This window comes from Nelumbo nucifera, chromosome 2 (assembly GCF_055504915.1).
Source record: "Nelumbo nucifera cultivar China Antique chromosome 2, China Antique-T2T, whole genome shotgun sequence".
Taxonomy (NCBI): Eukaryota; Viridiplantae; Streptophyta; class Magnoliopsida; order Proteales; family Nelumbonaceae; genus Nelumbo; species Nelumbo nucifera.
Genome location: NC_142650.1, coordinates 9051582 through 9071790, shown reverse-complemented (window position 1 = coordinate 9071790; position 20209 = coordinate 9051582). Strand labels below are relative to the sequence as shown.

The 20209-nt window shown below is 39.2% G+C and overlaps 2 protein-coding genes across 3 annotated transcripts; both read left to right on the top strand.

Moving 5' to 3' along the window:
• Nucleotides 1–79: 79 nt before the first annotated feature.
• On the top strand, nucleotides 80–16304 carry RRP41L (3'-5'-exoribonuclease family protein). 2 transcript variants are annotated; one of them, XM_010255422.3, is made up of 7 exons: nucleotides 80–439; nucleotides 1532–1610; nucleotides 6340–6442; nucleotides 6527–6647; nucleotides 7920–8008; nucleotides 10200–10349; nucleotides 16064–16304. In XM_010255422.3, exons 1-7 carry the CDS (start codon nucleotides 307–309, stop codon nucleotides 16151–16153), a joined length of 765 nt encoding a protein of 254 aa, XP_010253724.1. In that variant the 5' UTR covers nucleotides 80–306; the 3' UTR covers nucleotides 16154–16304. The 2 variants fall into 2 exon arrangements, with proteins under 2 accessions (XP_010253724.1, XP_010253725.1); XM_010255423.3 differs by lacking the exon at nucleotides 10200–10349 and having other exon boundaries at nucleotides 83–439.
• A 1094-nt stretch (nucleotides 16305–17398) lies between these two features.
• Nucleotides 17399–20209, top strand: LOC104594882 (29 kDa ribonucleoprotein A, chloroplastic-like). Its single transcript, XM_010255420.3, has 4 exons — nucleotides 17399–17860; nucleotides 18104–18205; nucleotides 19039–19335; nucleotides 19943–20209. Exons 1-4 carry the CDS (start codon nucleotides 17441–17443, stop codon nucleotides 20003–20005), a joined length of 882 nt encoding a protein of 293 aa, XP_010253722.1. The 5' UTR covers nucleotides 17399–17440; the 3' UTR covers nucleotides 20006–20209.

The window sequence follows — 20209 nt, the reverse complement described above, 5'->3', positions numbered from 1 at the left end:
CCTTTGCTCTAAGGGTAATTTTGTCTATCTGCTCTTAATTGTTAATACCCCCCTTGGCTTGGTTCCAGCTTTCCAATTCCAGCCTCCTAGGTACCGTGTCTACTCGTCGTAACCAAAAAAATGCTCTTACAAACGAAACTCTCTCCCTTTGAATGGTGAAATCTCTTTGTGATTCGCGGGTCGAGTGAGGTAACAAATCCAACAGGCGCATGTTAACGGGAAATCTTTAGGTGCTGGCTTCTATTTGAACGTCGGGTCGGAAGAGAGTGGAAAGTGTGTTGTGTGCACAAATTTGGAACTCTTGAAATGTCCGGAAAGACTGCGACGGCTCCTACGACGTACTCGCCGTCTCCGACTCAGAAAAAGCGGCAACCCATTTTCAAAGATGTCGACTGGATTCGTCCTGATGGTCGAGGCTTTCATCAGTGCAGGCCTGCATGTTGGTTCTTTCTCCCTCGCAATGTCTTTGCAGTATTTGATTATTTGCATTTGAAGTGTTTGCTTTGATTTTTCTTCTTTATTTCTTTATTTGATTATTTGATCGAATAGGTATCCATTGAGTGGTATTTAGTTTTGTTTTTGACACTGTATTGTGGGTTGTTGATTTTATTCTCTTTCTGTGTGTGTGTGTGTGTGTGTAATGAGTGGTATCAATTCGAATTTCTAGTGCGGTTTTATTGTAGTATTATAGATATTGCGTGACCTTGATTTTTCTATTGCATTTTGGACTATATTGGGGAGGTGCTCCTGTCCCTGTATCTGCCACATTAGATTGGTTGCTTCCCCTCCACCCCCGCCCCCTTATTTTGAGTGTTCCTTCGGTCATAGTGAGGTAGGTTCAGTGCCTCTTTTCATGTTTTGGCATGACGCTCTTGAATGGAGGTTATAAAACCGGGTGGTTTAGTGTCTAACTTTCTTTATTAAAAAATATGGTTTAGTACCTATTGTGACTCTCAAATCTCTCATATGCCTTAACGTCTGAATGTTATGTCAGGATGAAAATGGACTTTCTGGCGATTTTGTTGTCTGGTATAGTTCTTTATGCTAAAGCTTAGAGGAGCATGTATCTGTATCTTGAGTTATCATTTTGTGTTCAGGGTTTTCTTGGTTTCCACCTTGCTATATGTTAGGTATAAATCAAAATCATCTACTATTTTCATTCAATGACTAAATTAATTGGCAGCGACATTCTATACTATCCTTCTTTACGGGTCAAGAAAATGTATGCTTTGATGAAGCCTATGTTTTTTAATGATTTTCAGCTGGCTATAGTTGGATGTATACATCTAATATTTCATTCAATAAACTAAATTAGATAACAGCAAAATTCCACTCTTTGAATACTAAAATCACTTTCATATGTATTTCTTTTTTTCTACAGTTCTACTATCACTTCCACTTGTATGCATGTCTAGGCTTTTAATTCATTTTCATAAGTGTTTAGCTGCCACATTGGATGAATTGTAATGGCATTTAAGGTTCAGTTTAAGATTTATTCAGGAGAATGAATCTAAGTTGTTGGTTCTTGCAGTTTTGAGAACTGGTGCTGTGAATGCTGCCGCAGGATCTGCTTATGCGGAGTTTGGAAATACTAAGGTTATTGTGTCCGTGTAAGTACTTTTGCATCACATTAAGGCCTTTCTCATTTTCTGCACCTTCTTCAAAATCTTAGAGAATGAATAGATGAGAGCTCATGAGCTATGTTCTACTAACATATTTTCTCAGTATTGTTGGCAGTGTTCTTGTATCATTAGATATTCTTTTCCTCACAGTGATGTTTATCGTTTTAGATTGGAAATCTAACATGCTTTAATATTCAGACTTAAAGACCTTTTCTGGTCTCGTCTTGGATATGAGGTTTTTGAGTGGGCAATTAAGAAACATGGGATGCCTGTATATAAATGTGATTAAGTTTCTACTTTTATACAAGTGTATTATGTACTTCTATACAAGAGTATATGATGTACTGAACTGTGTACCAAAGGGATATACATAACCAAGGATTTTTGCACATTGTTACTTAGGTGTCAGACAGGAAAGGTTCTATGTCTTTACTACATTATCCTATTTCAGTATTTCTTGTGATTCATGTTTCAGGCTACAGGGTTCCTACCAGGCCACCACATAACTAAACTCAGTAAGGCCTTAACCAAATTATTATGGGGCTCATCCTATTTCTCCTATTGACTTGCCAAAAGAAAACTTTTTGTTTTTTTCTGGGCGTTACTTTTAATTAAAAGTTGAAGCTTCAATGGCTGGGTTTTCTAGGGGATGATTTTAAAACATGGAATGACAGGGAAATATAGGACTAGGGCATTAAACCTTTGAGCAATCAAGGAAATTGCCTGTTTAATGGGTTGCCTGAGTTAGCCGGTCATTCCCAACATGTTGAGTGGGTGGAGGGGGTATTTTAGTGTATATGGTGTAGGATATTTCTAGTGTATGCTTTATAGCACTAGCACTTGCGAAGTTGAAATATATAAAATAGTATGTTTCAACAAATCATGCATATAATGGCTGGATTCAAAGCCATTGTGCTAACATGCTGCCAGATTTCTTGCTGCTATATATAATATATGTATGTATGTATACAGTATATGTATGAATGCTTTATAGAAGTGCAGTTAAATTTGGCAACACGTAAGTACTGACAAATCATGTCTAGCTTCAAAAAACTAGATATAGAAATGTGATGTTAGCATGATAAATGGGATATCTATACCCATATCTTTGTTAGAAATCTTAATAGAGGGTTGTATAGCAGATCATCATCATCATCCAAGCCTTATCCCAACTATATGGGGTAACATGATGTCAGCATGTTAAATGGGATATCTATACCCATATCTTTGTTAGGAATCTTAATAGAGAGTCGTATAGCAGATCATCATAATCATCCAAGCCTTATCCCAAGTTCCCAACTCTATGGGGTAACATCATGTTAGCATGTTAAATGGGTTATCTATACCTATATCTTTGTTAGGACTCTTAATAGAGGGTCATATAGCAGATCATCATCATCATCCAAGCCTTATCCCAACTCTATGGGGTAACATCATGTTTGCATGTTAAATGGGATATCTATACCCATATCTTTGTTAGGAATCTTAATAGAGGGTTGTATCTGTATTGTGGTATCACAAAGCAGCAGATCATCATGTTATTATCGTTTTTTTTTTTATCAGAAACGATCATGTCATTATCATCATCCAAGCCTTATCCCAACTATATGGGATGAGCTACATGAATCCTGTTTCACCAGTCCATTCCATTTAATGCCACATCCGTTCTTAAATTATTGGTAAACCATTTTTTACTACTTCTACTCATGTCCTTTTTGGTCTACCCCTTGCTCTTCTAGCCCCTTCAACTTGTAACAAATCGCTTCTTCTTATGGGTTCTGTTGGTGGTCTTCTATATGCACACGACCAAGCCATCTTAGTCTGCTTTCTCTCATTTATCACCTAATGACCTGTATCATAAAGTAGGAGATGCACTCAGAAGGGCAAGGGGTAGACCAAAAAGGACATGGGTAGAATTAGTAAGAAATGATTTACCTTGCCTTCCAGAGTGGAAGTAGTGGATGGATACTTATGGAAGTAGTGGATGTACTGACAAAATTATCACCTTTCCTTCCAGAGTGAATATCTCATTTAGATGGATTACTAGGTTGGCTAACTGCCTAGCCAATATTGTTGCCAGGGGAGGTTTGGGGGAACCTGATTTATATTGCAATCCACTATGCTGAGTTCCAACAAAAACCAAACCTCTAATCACAATAGGTTGGGCTAAAAAGAGAAGTTCTGGACCATGGAGGGTTGCCCATTTCTTCCATGAAATACTTGACATTTTGGCTACCTTTTGTTGTTGTTTCAGATGGATTCCTAGGAGTCTTAATTTTTTGGCTGATGCTTTAGCTAAAAGTGGGGTGGAAGGAATATGTTGTACAAATACTTTTCTTCGGGAGGGGACCTTTTGGTTTTTTGTTTTGGAAGCCCTGTCTGTACATCGTCTCATGTATATCTCTCCCTTTTCCTTTTGAATGAAAGTTGCCTTTTCTCAAAAAAGAACAAGAAACAAAAATACAAAAACCAAGCCTCAATTGAATTTTGAGTCTCAAATGGCTTGTAATATGGATCCTTGCAATCAATCTTGCAAGAATATGCTACAGTTGTTAGTTTTTGGTTTGGAAGAAAGAAACTTAAAAATCATGTATGAGATATCCCATTTTAGTTTGGACAACTTTTCTTTTAAAGTCCCAATTTCTTTGATCTTTAAGTCTTACTACAAATTTGGAAAAAAATTTATATGTTCTATTCTAAAATGGTTCTGATGTTTCTATGTCAGCCATATTTGACAATCCATCTCCAGTACTTAGGGATTTTTGGGTTCTCTGTTAACTTTCATTGGCTTCTTTATGCATATATGCACATGCATTAGCATCAGCAATATTTTAGCTATGATTGTCATACATATTTTTATTTCCGATTCCTATGATTCAGTGTTGTCAATGTGGTGAGGTGATGACTAGTTGGTTTGGCCTCCCTAGGTGATGCAGTGACTAGTCTGTGCCTAAGTTCCAAGTAGTTGACCACAAAAGGATATGTTCTAAATTTAAGGTATTAATGCAATCTTATATTTAATGCAAAAGTAATAAGGGAAGCTGCATAGGCTGAGATTGGAAGTGGTAGTCTTTGTTTTTGAAATAAAAAGTGCAACCTTGACTATCTGATGCAGTCTCTTTGTCATACCAGTGCACTACTAATTGTAAGAAGACCTAAATGAACTCCTTCTACACTGTTCCTTTATTTTATGCCTCCTTTCTATTTTATATTGTCATTGCACAACCATGTGCCATCATGAACACTTATAGCAATTAGCATGCATATAAGTATATAACAAAATAAAAATAAAGAATATATATGATTCTATTTTAAATGGTTATACATGGACATGAATGAGTAAAAGCTGAGATAAATTTGAAGGTGCCAACCAGCGGGGGTTGGTAAGGTCTCCTGCTGGTCTTAGCGGAGACTTGGGATCAAATCCTGCCTGCACCTGTGTTGTGGGATGGGATACCCCCCCTCCTGCTATGACCCCTTCAGAAGATATCAAAAATAAATAAACAAATAAATTTGAAGTTGACCAGGTTGACTATATCAATTAGTCATTAGTCAACCTAGTCAATACATAGTCATCCTAGGCAGTTACTTCATGGATATCAAGTGACTAGTTAATGATGCAGCTAGTAAGGCCCTCAACTGACAAGCCAATAAACTTGACACTTTAATAGCATAGTTGTGCATAGTTGTCAAGGCGACGCCTAGGTGGGTGCCTAGGGGACAAGGTGCCCTTTGAGGCTTGCGTCGCCTAATCACCAAGCAGTTTTTTACTTCCTACTATAAAATACTTTTTTGTTCATTCTTTTTTGAGACTATAATTATAAAATAGACATTATTAAACTAAAATGATCATTTTGTGTGTTTATATACTAATTTCTTTTCATTATTTTCTTACTTATTAGGGTTTAATCAACACAAACATTGCTAAATGCTGTATTGAACCGTCAAAGACTTCAAAACCTGAACCAATAAGTAAGGAAGAACTTAAAATTTTATCTATTCAGCACATTTTCTTCTTCCATATATTCTTCTACTACTACTACCAATACTTTTTCTTCTTTTCCTATAACAAAAATAAGGGTTCAGCCCCTATATTTTTTGAATTCTATTTTCCTTCTTCTTTTTCTTCTCATGAATATGTTAATATGAACTTTATACTTTTCTTATGAAAATTATGAATAATTATTAAGGAAATATGGTTATAGTACCTAGCCTTGGCTTGGCGCCTTGAAAACTATGTTTGATAGTAATGGTGTTTTTTAGTTCTTCTATTTTGTCCTTTTATTCTCTACTGTTTATTTTGTAAACTGGTCTTGGCCTTACTCTTTACATGTGCCATATAGGGTATGAGTTAAATACTAAATTCCCAACTGGGAAATCTCAATGGCCAAAGCCTGACTCAATTAGATAGTTGCAGCCATCTTTATAGAAGAATTTTACTTTTCATTTTCCAGATTTATTTCATATTCCTCCAACTGATGTGACACAATAGATTGGTTGGCATCATCATTAGTCTGTTGGCTGGGCCTATATCTCCTAGGTGCGACTCATACCATGAGCAGGCCTATACCTTCATGTGTCTTGCATTCTATTTTTCCCATTCTTATATCTTCTCTTCACATAATAGTTTAATTATTAGATACTTTCCTATCAAAGCATTACCATTTGGTATTTATCAAAAATGACATTAATTACTGTTTTCTTTTTGCTACTTCAGATTTGGTCCAAGAGAAAGTAAGAAAGCAATGATGTACAGTGATATAGGCCGGCTGAATTGCAATGTCAGCTATACAACTTTTGCTACTCCAGTTCGTGGACAGGTGGGCTGAATTTCATATTTATAATTTTGTGACAACTCTTTTATGATTTAGTTCTATATTGATTGTTAAAATTTCTATGTCCAGGGATCAGATCACAAAGAGTTTTCCTCAATGCTTCATAAAGCCTTGGAAGGGGCTATAATCCTTGAGAGTTTCCCAAAGACAACTGTAGATGTTTTTGCATTGGTTTTGGAATCTGGTGGAAGTAAGTTTATAAAATTCATTCCCACATTAATAACTTGTCATTTACTGATAACAAAATTAATAACTTCTCATTTTTTCATTTGAGGTTTGGCAACTGAAGTTGGAACACTTAGGTGGCGTTTGATAAATCTGAAATCTGAAAAGTTAAAAAGGATATTAAAATTTAAAAGGTTCTGAAATCTGAAAAGAGATAGTTGTTTTTTGACTTTTTAGAGGCTCTGAATAAAGAAGGTTGTTTGTATTAAATCAAACCTTCGGCATCTGAAATTCACTAATTTACTATTTTACCCCTAAATTAGACTATTCGGTTGCAGCAACAAGAGAAGAAGAAAAGGGGGGGGGGAGAGAGAGAGGGGCCGGAACTCGCCGCTGCTAGTTCGCCGGAGGAGTTGCAGTGGCAAGAGAAGAAGAAGAAGAAGAAAGGAGAGAGAGAGAGAGAGGCAAGAGTTCAAGGGTATTTTGGACTTTTGGCCAGGTTTGAAACACATCTGAACACGTTCAACGCCTGGCCCATGTCTTATTATTTCAGATCTGAAAATGATTTTCAGACCCAAATTCAGATACACTTCCAAACATGGTTTTCAAAACCGAATCGGACTGGACGGCCGGACCGGAAAAACCGGGAACCAGTCAGGTGACCGGTTCTGTTTTTCCCCAAAACCGAATTTTTGCAAAAAACCGTTGATTTGGTCAGCAAACTGCTGACCCGGGCGGTTGAACCGTTCAATGGTTTTGACCGTTTTTTATTGTTTTGTCAGAATGGGCCGACTGCTCGGTTCGAACGGCCGGACCGCTCGACCCAGGAACCGGACCCCTGACCGGTTCGGTCTCCGGGTCGGTTTTAAAAACCTTGCTTCCAAACACCTCTGACATTTGAAAAGCAACATTTTCAGACTTCAGAGGTCTGAAAAGTGTTATCAAATGTCACCTTAGTTTGCCTAACTGAAACTGAGTTTGCAGATGTTCCTGACAAATTGTTCTTTTCCCCTTATTAAATGCCGGAAGAAGCCAAAAGTTCAATACTTTTGTTACCGGTTACCCTCTTGGGAGGGCTTTCCAGCAGTTGCTTTTTGACTTTCATGAGTTTCAAAGCATGGGAAGCTGAACAGATACACTTGTTAATAGATGTATGCTATACTTGATCATTGATTGCTTCACGATTTACACACAACAAATCGATGCCTTAACTACAATTATCTAATATATTAAAGTTTATATGGTTTACTGCCATCTCTGCCAAGATCATTAATTGTGTTTTATTCTAATTTTGTAGGTGATCTTCCAGTTGTGATATCATGTGCAAGTCTTGCCCTAGCTGATGCAGGGATAATGATGTATGACTTGGTTACTTCTGTTTCTGTGGTATGTGCACAAATACAATTTCCCCATTTGTGCATCTTTTCTTTTAATATCTAGGTAATCCTGGGGTCATAACTGTGAAACCAAAACCTAGATATATGCCTAGAGTTGCCAAATGACAACTGGGGAAAAATTTGCTTCTTGGGGGCTGCTGCTTTTATATCATGCCTTCTTTGCATACATGTTCAATGTCCTCTTAAGTTGGATATGGCATTGAAAGGAGCAGAATGGCAGAACGGTATTGATGTAGCCAATGCTATATAGTTGTGAGAAGACTATTGAGTCGAGTTGAGATGAGTTCAGTTCCTTAATCATATGTTGTATAGTATGCCATCTTTTATTTGTGGTCTATGATGCATAAAATCATATAGTATATGTAGAAGCATATTGTATGTTACTTATTTGCTTGGATTCTTGCTGTAATACTTCCTTGTATCAAGTGTATTGTAATACATGTTTTCTTAGATTCACTATGCTATTGACTTGTTGTTTTGCTTATGTGTTTGGATCATTGTTATATATGATTTCCTGAATTTAGGCATGCTTTGCTACTTAAAATGGAATTGATTCTATTGTATATGGAATATTGGAATCTGTAATTGAAAGTGACATTGCTTTAAGAGTTTAGTGATTGAATTGATTAAATTGATTAAATACAAAATGTTAGATCAACATTGACTTTTTGTTCTTGTATCCCATTTTATTGCAGATGTACATACTGTGGTAATTTTTTTGATTTAATACAAAATGCAAAATATAGATAAATGTTCTTTATCATTTCTAATGTTCCCTTTATTCTTTGGTGCTTTTTATCAATAGTGCTGGTGGAAATAGGTTTAAACAAGCAAAAAAGAACAGAATGATATAGCTGAAGATGCACCGGCATTATGGTCGATGCCCAAACCAACTCAGATTGGTCCTCCTTCACCCCCCTCCCCAAACCAAACAAAAAAGAGCTGGAAGAGTCAACAATGTCATTAGCTGACTTCAGTGTTTGTTCACCTGAACAAGTTATTTAAAAGAAAAATCAAGTTCTTGTGAAGCCCACAGAGCTTTGTGAAATAGGAAATCAAATACTCCAACTGTGCTGCTTTTGATGAATAATACTGATAAAAAGTTCTATGAAAAGGCCGCCTTCTGTTTATTCTTTTTTGGAAAAATTCAATGTTACTGATAAAGAAATTCAGAATTTTAGTATTTTAGTTCCAAAAGATTAAGGCATATTTGCTGTTCATAATGATTGCAAAAATATTTCCACCCTCTTTAGGCAGTTAGATATTGTTGTCAATCATGATCTAACATTGAAATACAATCTTGAAGCAGCTAGATATTTTTCCTGATGGATGGTCACCAAAGTTAAATTTTGGTGCTTGATCTTGCTCAATGTAAATGGAATAAATCCACTTGGCCATGCCCATGCCTGGCCTAAATGAGGAGCTTCTACCAGTGTTTATGCTACTTTCCTCATCAGAATGGTCTGGCCATCATTAGATCAACATTGATGGTCATGAATTATTTTCCAGCACGGCCCATGTTAGATTGGCCGTGATGGTGAGCCACCAGGAAAACTTATCCACCCAAGATGTGGGTTACCTGCCTAGAATACAACAATGCCATTCATCAAAAAGAAACAAAAAGTGAAAATGGTTAGTATCACATTTTATTGATGGCAAATAATGACTAATGAGCAATCTAGTAAAATCTCGGGCTGGCCAGCGTGAGAATGCAGGTTTGAGTCTGAGAACAGCCACTTTGTACCCAAAACACATACACAAAGGTTAGGACCATATCCAGTCTACCCCTCCCAAGACCCCAGATAGCTGGGACCAACATTGGGTAATGACCTTTTTTTGAAGTAATGAACAAACTGAAGGCATTTCTAAACCCAGATGCAAAACCACATAATTTTTTTTATCAATAATAAAAAACCACATATACAAGTGCATACTGCACAAATGTACGTGCATACCATGAATATGTTTGAAGTATGTCAAGTTTTTGCTTGCATGTAACTGAAAATAGCATTTTTCAAGATTTGGCAATTTTAAGATCAAAGTGAGCTTTATCTATTTGGATGATATGATTCCACTTCTACATTTTTATTATCAGATTATAACATATTCTAACAATTGTTTCAAACTGCTATTGCTCCCAATATGTCTTAATTGTGTTGTATTTATTTTTTCTGCCTTAGTCTTGTCTCGGGGCAAATCTTGTCATAGATCCTATATCAGAGGAGGAGAGCTACCAGGATGGAAGCCTTTTGATAACATGTATGCCTTCCCGTAATGAGGTCACTCAGTTGACCCTCACTGGAGAATGGTCCACACCGAAGATTCATGAGGTATACATGGCATCATTACTTTTTAGAGTTTGTCACCTGAAAAAAAAGGTAGACTGGACTTTCCATTTTTTTATCAGGAAAGTGAGTTCATTTATTAATGATCGAAAAAGTTACAAGATTTTAGCTATACAGTAGCCCAAAAACAAAAGATCGGGCTTTCCATTTTGGGGATAGCTGATTGGTATCATTGACCCCATCTCCATTTGTTCTCACCTAGAAGATCTTTTACATCAAAAAGCTAGATTTGATCATTACCAAAAAAAGCTAGATTTGTTTGATATCATCAAAATTGTACATCACATATCTGTTCCTAACTCAGTTCAATGCAAGGTCCTTGTGTAGGAGATATCCTAGTGGGACATGTCAACCCATGCATATCACCTATATGCTCCATATCATTCATATGCTCTATTGTCACGGGGATAATCGTTGGGGCCCCGTGTGGCACTCGAAAGGGGCGAGTAAGCCTACGCAACAAAGCAAACACACACAAAAAGGCAACAAGATGGAACACGAATTAGCAAAAGGCTATTTGTATTGCAATAATCAGTGGCAAGCACAAGCACACAGTATAGTGTCGAGGGGAAATCATACTACAGTATGATTGGCAATAATCAGTGGCAAGCACAAGCACACAACCTCCCCTCAAAGAGTACGTTAAGCTTTTGGGGGAGTGACAATAAGAAACATCAAAAAGGTGGGAAATCATACTACAGTATTACAATAATGCCATTGGCAATCCCCCCATACAAAAGTACATGCATAGCCCACCCATGATACACTTGGACATTGGAGTGGCGGCTGCAGGCATGTTGGTTGGCACTTGATGGCGCGGCGAAGAGAACACTTGTTACAGTCTCCCCCACTCAATTCAGTCTTCGTCCTCGAAGACTAGCTTTTGCTTGAGGCTTGAACTTGTTGGTGAAGGAAGGTTTTTCGACTGCTGCACGAACAGGGTTTCTTCCAAGGCCTAGATAGGAGGTTGGGTAGATGGCTAGTGGATGTTCTGGATGGTGGGAAAACCTATGGCTAGTCCCTAAGTTAAGTCCCTGCCTGGTTGCTTCGAGGTAGGATTTTGGATGGTTCCCGATGGTGGTAGGAAAATTGGTGGCCAAGGCTGGGTCAAAACGGTATTTTGGATTATTAGGGTGTTGGTTCCCATAAATTTGTCTCCAAGGGTGACTCACAGGGCTATTACGAGATTTAGCTTGAGGGATGATGTGAATGTGGTCCCTAAATGGTTTGGGTGGCACTTGCTCTCCCCAGTGGTTGTGGTAGTAGATGTGGGCAAAGTTTGACACGGCCTTGGGTCTTCTATTGGGCCCACCAGTTGTGGGTGTGTGCGGCTTCTACTACAAAGGTGGCTTCCGCTGCTGTTGTTGTGGTGGCATTGGCACTGACGCTGGCGTTGGCACTGACTTCTTCCTGGAGTTGCTATGATCAATTCTGGTTGCACTGGTAGTGGTTGTAGATCTCTCTGCCATCAATGGTTGAGGGTGGTGTTGGAGTTGCAAGGCAGAGACTTGCTTCTTCTTGGTGCTGGCGGTGGCGATTATGTTGACCATGCAAGGTGACTGCTCGTCCAAGATCATCAGGGTGTCGAGGTGAGGCGCCGGTGCCGCTTTTGCCTGTATCATGAAGTCCATTCCAAGGACAATATCAAAATCATCTATGTGGACGACGGAGAGGTCAATCTCTCCATCCCAAGTGCCGAGTTGTAGTCTTACTCGGCGAGCCATGCCTTTAGTAGGTTTGGCACCTGTGTTAACTGCTTTGAGCCAACCAGGCTCTTTGGAAACGGCCAAGTTAAGTCTCTTGGCCTCTACAATGGATATGAAGTTGTGAGTGGCCCCTGTGTCAACTAGGGCCCTAGTTGGCCTCCCGCCAATGGTTACATCAACATACCTCAGTCCTCTCTTGACTGAGGAGGGCTGTTTGGAAGTAGCCCCTTTCTTCATCATGTTATTGAAAAGTTGGAGGGCGCCCACTCTTGGCGCTTGGGTACTCCGTTCCCCATCACTCTGCTCATCATCACTTAGCTTGGCAATGAGGGCATTCAGCTTTGCTCGCTTTGGGCAATTCCTGGTGAAGTGATCCTCCCCACAAATGTAGCAAATGGGAGGACGGCTTGGTCTCCCTTGATATCTGTTGTTGTAGTAGCTTTGACTTCCTTGTGGCTGCTTCCCCTTGTGGTGCTCGACTGGTTTGTGGTTGAAGGGTGGTTTCTCTTTCGGGGGACTTGGTTGTCTATCTCCCCCACTCGAATGTGTGGTACGCGGGCTGGCTGGTCTGCTTCCTTCGTCATCCGACAATCTCTGTTCACTAAGTTGTTCGGCCACGGCCATGGCAGAGGCAAGGTCCTGAACATTGCGTCGTTGGAGCTCGAGCTCGGCCCAAGGCTTTAGACCATCCATGAAGTTGAACAATAAGTCCTTGTCTGACATATCGGTGACTTCTAATGTGAGGGTTGAAAACTCTTTGACATAGTCATGGAGGGAGTCGCCGTGCTTGAGAGTCTTCATCTTGCGACGAGCGAGGTATTCCACGTTCTCTGGGTAGAACTGTCTCTTCAGCTCTTTTTTAAAGTCAGCCCAGGTACGGATAACACACGTACCATGTTCTATATCAACACACCTTCTGCGCCACCACAACATAGCGACATCAGTCAAATACATAGTAACAGTACGTACCTGAGTCATTTCATCAATCACATTGGCGGCGGCAAGGTACTGTTCCATTTGCCACAGGAATTTGTCGAGCTCTCGTGCATTGCGGGTACCCAAATAGGGGGTTGGCTCCCTAATCTTGATGTGGGAGGGAGTATGTGTAAAGGAAGTGCTGGTTGGATTAGCGACGGCCCTCTTTAGGATTGCACATTCTGCTTTGAGCTCCTCTAATTGAGCTTGGGTGTCAGAGGAGGCACATGCGGCGGACTTCATTGAGGCCCACTCCGCTCTCATTTCATCTAGTTGGGCCTAGACGGCCATTGATGTGGAGGTGCTTCTTCTCCACGTTGCCCACTCGTTCTTCATCTCATCGAGCTGGGCTTGAAAACTATCAAGCCTGTCTTGGACCTGCGAGTTGGAGGAGCTTGCTTCTTGTTGGCGCACAATGCTGCAAATTTGCTTGAGCGTGCCATTGATTATGTCTCGGACCTCGTCCACAACTCCTCTCAAGCGACCTTCAATCTCGACCAGTGTGTTGTCCATGGCTTCCATGTTTTGATGCAGCTCGTCTATCGAGTCTCGCATCTCACCTACGGTGGCTTCGCAACGTAGTATGCGCAACTCAACGACTGCATGCTTGTTGGAAGATTTCTCACGTTTGTTGGGCTTCGGTTCCTTGTCCTTGCCGATGTCATCGGTGGGCGCATCATCGGCCTCATGGGCTGTGGAGAGTCCATGCTCGATCTCCTCCACGATGTCCCTGTTGTGCTTCATGCTGTCACTCACGTCGTGGGTCGAATGGCTTAAAAGGAGCTCCCGCTCTGATACCAACTGTCACGGGGATAATCGTTGGGGCCCCGTGCGGCACTCGAAAGGGGCGAGTAAGCCTACGCAACAAAGCAAACACACACAAAAAGGCAACAAGATGGAACACGAATTAACAAAAGGCTATTTGTATTGCAATAATCAGTGGCAAGCACAAGCACACAGTACAGTGTCGAGGGGATCTCGTGCTTAACCTTTACACGCTTATGAGCTCACTCGACTACCTAGAGTACGTTAAGCTTTTGGGGAAGTGACAATAAGAAACATCAAATAGGTGGGAAATCATACTACAGTATTACAATAATGCCATTGGCAATCCCCCCATACAAAAGTACATGCATAGCCCACCCATGACACACTTGGACACTGGAGTGGCGGCTGTAGGCACGTTGGTTGGCACTTGATGGTGTGACGAAGAGAACACTTGTTACACTGTCAAATATTTTTATATCTTTATCGCATCAACTGCCAAACATTAGAACTAGATCATTGTAGTTCCAGTCTTTAAGCATTGAAGATTACATTATGTTGGAATCATATGCTATTTGTTCTTTTACTTGAAGTAATAATTACATAAGATATTTACCATATTGCCTTCATGACTCATTACTCTTACAACACTGATATCCAACTGTCAAGGCGTGTAAACACAAAATGATCAAGCAAGAACCTAATGAGAACTTTACTGACTTGATAACCTGGTGGAGGGCCAAAGTAGCCCAAGTGCTTAATAGGTCCACAGATGAGGATCAAATTAAAATGGTCTTAAAGAGATTAAACCCAGGATACTGTAGTAGGTTGAACTTAAGTTACCACCCTAGCTTCCAAAATGAAAATTGGTGAACTTTGATAATTAAATTCCATTTTCATTATCTCTAGATATGAATCATATGGAACACTTGGGAGCATTTAGACTCAAGGCTGAAAGAATTTATACTCACAAATTCACAATATGCAACAAGCATCTACATGAACCTAAAGGTTTACTCTTGTGAGGTAATGTCTTTAATCTAAGCAAGCATCAAGATATTAGAGCCACACAGGCCTGATGAGTTTTTTTTTTTTTTTTTCTTTTTAGTAGCAGCATGGCCAACCTCAGGTCTCAGACTTTCAGCAAAAGAGCAAGGATCCTATGGAACCTGACTCCTTTTGCTATCTGTTGGAACCTTTGGTGGGAGAGAAACTGTAGAATATTCAAAAGGACATGCAGTCCTGGGAGGAAATAGTATCAAAAGCAGAGGGTCTTCTGATTAATTGGGCATGTATCCTTAAGAGTTTCAGGGTTTTTCCTTTTAAGAATTTCAGGGATCAGTGGAGACAGATTGTTTTTTGCTTGGATCCCTAGTCTGTGTAAATTATCTGTACTGTTTTGGAGGGAATCCTTCCCTCCCTTTATTGAATATACTCACCATTTCTCAAGAAAAAAAGAATATTACATATTTTTAGCCTGGTTAATCTGTGGGAAGTGTGGTCTTGATGCTGCTCTTTAGTATGATGTCCTTCACGCTGACTATGGAGGGTCATCATGTTATCCTCCATTAGGGTTTTTGTCAATTGCATTATAATTTTGCTCCTCCTGAGCCATTTCGTTTGTTTAAATGAAATACTTGTTATCGGGTATCATTAACCCTCTTACTTCAAACAGCAAACAAATAAAGTTATATGGCATTTGAAGAAACGACAAAGTTCCCAAATAGAATTCAAAGAAATGAAATTAAATATATAATAACTATAATTCAAAATCTTTAGCAAGCTAATTCTTTGATGTGTATATTCAATTGGATCAACACCAAGTTGGTATTATTTCTGTATCTCCCAGTCTATGGATACCGGCCCAAACCTCAATTTTGCAAGTTTTTAACTCCTGATTGGAAGCTGACCTTGTTTCAGTCGGGATCTTATATCATTGTTTTGTTAGTAACATTAAGATAGAGTTTTTAAATTTAGTTCATGACTTCTAAGTGTGTTCTCAACTTCTTTTTTTGGCCATCCCATAGAGACAGTTACTCAAAATGTTTGCCCTGGAAGATGTTTTATGTGGGACATACGAAAGGGCTCACATCCTGTGATCTGTGAAAATTATGATACATTTACGTTTCTATTTTATTAGTGTAACCGGTATCTCCCCCAAATTGAAATACTGTGGATGGGATGCCTACCTTTATCCCTATATATATATATATATTCATTTATTTATGTTTCTTCTTTTTCAATCATGAACAGGCAGTGGAGCTGTGTCTTGACGCTTGCTCGAAACTTGGGGATGTCATGAGATCGTGTTTAAAAGAAGCTGCTTCTGCATCACAGGAATAGAGATATATGCTTGTCTTCACATTTTTCTAATTGGTTGTTTTTCTTGAGTAAACAGTCAGTTACAGAAAATCTCTTATTGAAAAAAATTTCTTGTCAAGCTAAATTGACCGGCCAATTTTGATTATTTTATTTATTCAATTTGAATTTTCCACTAGTGCCTTTTACCCATTTCATTTGGAATGAGTACAAATACAAATATGTAGAGTGCAAAACTGTGTATTTTGTATGTGTTTGTACTGTACATATTTGTATTTGTACTAAACTGAGCCTAACTCTTTCCAAATTGAGCCAAAAGGTTTGAGTTTTGAAATGCATTCAACAGTCAAAAGTGGTACTATTCCAGCATGCGAAGAATTTGCTCCTCGTTGTGCTTGCTTTGATGGAAGCCAACATTCTGTTGTGGATGTCATCATGAATGGTAAAATATCAGTTGGTCTATGCATGTTCATGGAGTCACAGTCAATGCACTCTGGTCCTGATATTGGAGGAGCTCTTCTCTTTCAACATTTGGACGGCATTAGCGAGCGCCAAGAGACTTTTGCTGCACCCTCGACTCGTTGTGCTGGGGCTTCAGGATTTTGGCCTCTTCCCCTTCAAACTAACTACAAATTCCGAATTGCTTCCAAGCTTGCATTGGCTTCTGGATTGAAGTTGTGGTAGTAGATAAATGATTGGTTCCAATTATCTTTTTAACTTTTCATAGTCTATCTAGTTTCCATTGATCACCATACTTACTGGATCATATGTATAGGCCCAAAGCACACCCGTTGTCTCATTTGGCAATCCCTCCTGTGTGATTATGGTGGACAGTGAGAAGAGCACATCTGCCATGCAGCATTGCATTTTTCGAACAATTGTTGATACATTTTCCTTCTATTTCATCCATGATTCATTGCACGAAAGTTGAAATAGACCCCCACGGGCTGCTGTTGCTGTAGCCTGTAGAGAAATATCGATTTACGTTTACCTACCGCTACCAGAGAGAGGGCTGGACCCGATTTGGACCATATTGGTGTGCAAACTATAGGCTTGACCACCCCGAGATCAGTGGGTCGGTAGAAGACGATGACATCGCTTGTGGTCTTTTGATGGATTTTAGACCGTCAAAGTTGGGGCTTGATGGACTGATGGTTTAATGGTTCAAGTTCAGCCATTCCTTAATCCTTCACAGTTCACACAAATATCTTTTCCCATAAATATCTCAACTTTTACCTTTTACGTATTTCTGGTAGCAGGGGTTGTTGCCTTGGCTTCTAGCGCAATCCGCTATAAAAAGAAGCTAATCCTATGCTCTTTCTATCCTTGTCTTTCACTCTTTCACTCCTTGTGTGGGAAGAACCTTATCAGGTGAAATTAGCCATGGCCTCTTCTCTCGTCCTCCCATCTCTCTCTCCCAAGGCCCCAGCTTTCTCTATAACCAAAAACCCTTCCATCTGTCTCTTCTCTTCCTCTCTGTCTCTGACCAATTCCCAGAATAAACCCATTTCAGTTTCCTCTTCTTCTCCCTACCAAATTCTGTCGTCTCGTTTCGTCCCCAAGGTAGCTGTTTCGTCGGAATTCGAACAAGAAGAGGAGGTTTTGAGCGATGGAGGCGAAGCTCCTTTCTCTCCTGACTTGAAACTCTTCGTGGGTAACCTCCCCTTCAGCGTTGATAGCGCCGGGCTCGCTGGTTTGTTCGAACAAGCAGGAAATGTTGAGATGGTTGAGGTGGGCTCTGCTTTTTATTTTAGTTTTCTTTTGTTTGTTCTTTGAGATATTGCCAGGGTTTCGGGTTTCCGGCCTAGCGGTATCGTGTAAAGTACAAGGGTTGTTGGATTTTTTTTTATAAGATTTCATCTTTTCTTCCTTTTAATTTGCTCTTTCATACATTGCTATTTTCTGTATAACTTGCAAATGCATATAGGACTGGTTTTTAGAACACGCTTTGCAAACATAAGTGTTATTATGCAGGTAATTTATGACAAGCAAACCGGAAGAAGCCGGGGATTTGGGTTTGTGACCATGTCTACGGTTGAGGAAGTTGAAGCAGCTGTTCAGCAGTTCAATGGTTATGTAAGTTTTTATCTTCCAAACTCTTTATTTGATAATGCAATTGCTTCTTAGTCGTTTCTTTTTCGAAGATTGGAAAAGGGCTATTCTTTTTTGACATTCGTTAATAGGACCATCCATTTTTTGCATATTTATTTGCAGCAGCCAGCAGGTGCCCCAACATTTGCTCCAGTTATGTTTACATTTTCCAGAGAAAAAGATTCAAGAGCATCTCTTTCTCCTAGAAACACATATTTTGTCTAGATTTTGACTCTGTGGCTACTCATCATCTGAGTTGCACATTTACCTCAATTTCATGTAATTGATAAAAACCCGTCACATCATTTAAAGCTTAATCAACAAATGGTCAAAAGGTAAGACCGTTCTTTGTAAGAACTGAAAATTTTAATCTTTCTGGATTCAAAATTTGCCCTGGTTTTATACTCTTGGAAATTCTTAACCATTCTCAAGACCAAATCAACATTCAGATCCTTTGATGTTTTATGTTCCAAGTAACACTGTAACAGGATAGGCCTTATTCTAGTGGGCTACTTGATAATGGATTAAGTGGCTGAACTGAATGACTTTTTGCTTTCCCTTTTAGTGAATAAAATAATAATATAATAAAATATTCAAGGTTATGGCAAATAATCTACCTTCAGCTTCAGCCATTAAGGAGTTCACAACCTCTTCAATAACTTAGTAAAAGACAAAGCAATAAATCATTCAGTTCAGTCAGTCAATTCAGCTGTCATCAATCGTCCCCAAAGTATCTTACAAAAACTTAAGTTCTGTGGCTTTGTAAAGACTGTTAGAGTCCCTGACAACAAAAAAAAAAACCTTTGGTGCTATTGCAGGAACTTGAAGGGAGGGCAATAAGGGTGAATTCTGGACCTCCCCCTCGTAAGGAAGAGTTTTCGTCAAGGGGATCACGAGGCGGGACAAGTTTTGAGGCACCTCATAGGGTCTACGTGGGCAATCTTTCATGGGGTGTGGATGACTTGGCCCTTGAGAGCTTGTTCAGTGAACAAGGAAAAGTGATGGAGGCCAAGGTGGTGTATGATAGGCAGAGTGGTAGGTCAAAGGGTTTTGGATTTGTCACCTATAGCTCTGCTGAGGATGTCGACAATGCAATTTCGTCCTTGGATGGTGCTGTAAGTACCTAAAGCTCCTTGTGTATGATTTATTTATTTTATCTCTAAATTATTTTATGTTTTCTTTGCCAATTAAATATAAGCAAATTGATTTTGTGGAAAAAGTAACAAATCAAAAATCTCTGAAGTTCCAAATAGAATGCATTACAGTATTGGAGATTGTGTATTTTATTCATGTCCATTCATTTTTTACCATGCATGGTGTCATACACAGGTAGAGGCATATGCACATGAGCATCCATCCATATGTATCACCAATACTTTGTTTATAGTATGAGATTTTTCAATTCTACTTCTTAGGCAGTCCCTGTTAATTGTGGGTCTAATAAAAATGGGCAGCCTAGTGCATGAGGCTCCCACCAAGGTCGAAATGGAGTAACCACGGTTGCGCCAAGGCAACCAATTGTGGATCTGTTCACAAAGGGTTCATGATCCATTTAGTTCTTTTTTTCTTTGTTTGTGATGGATAAGTTTACATTTGACTGTTATGATTATTTTCGTAGTAATCATTTTATTCATATTGTAGAAATATAAAATAGTAATTACTTGTATTGTTTCCATCCAATTCTTTTTCTGATTAATTTGCTTCTGGAAACATGTGGTACAGGATTTGAATGGCAGACCAATCCGTGTATCAGTGGCAGAAGCGAGGCCAAGACGACAGTTTTGATTGTTATACCTCTTCAACTTATTTTTAAGTGAAGAAAGTTAAAACGTTAGGTTGATTTTAACCCCCAGTCATTTTAGTTATTTTTTGTTTCATTCCTTTAGTCATAATATGCTTTTGTGACCTGTTTTCTCAACTCATTCACATGGTTGAGCAGTAAAAAACATTCTATTTAGCTGGAATTATTATGTGATCTTTCCTGGATAA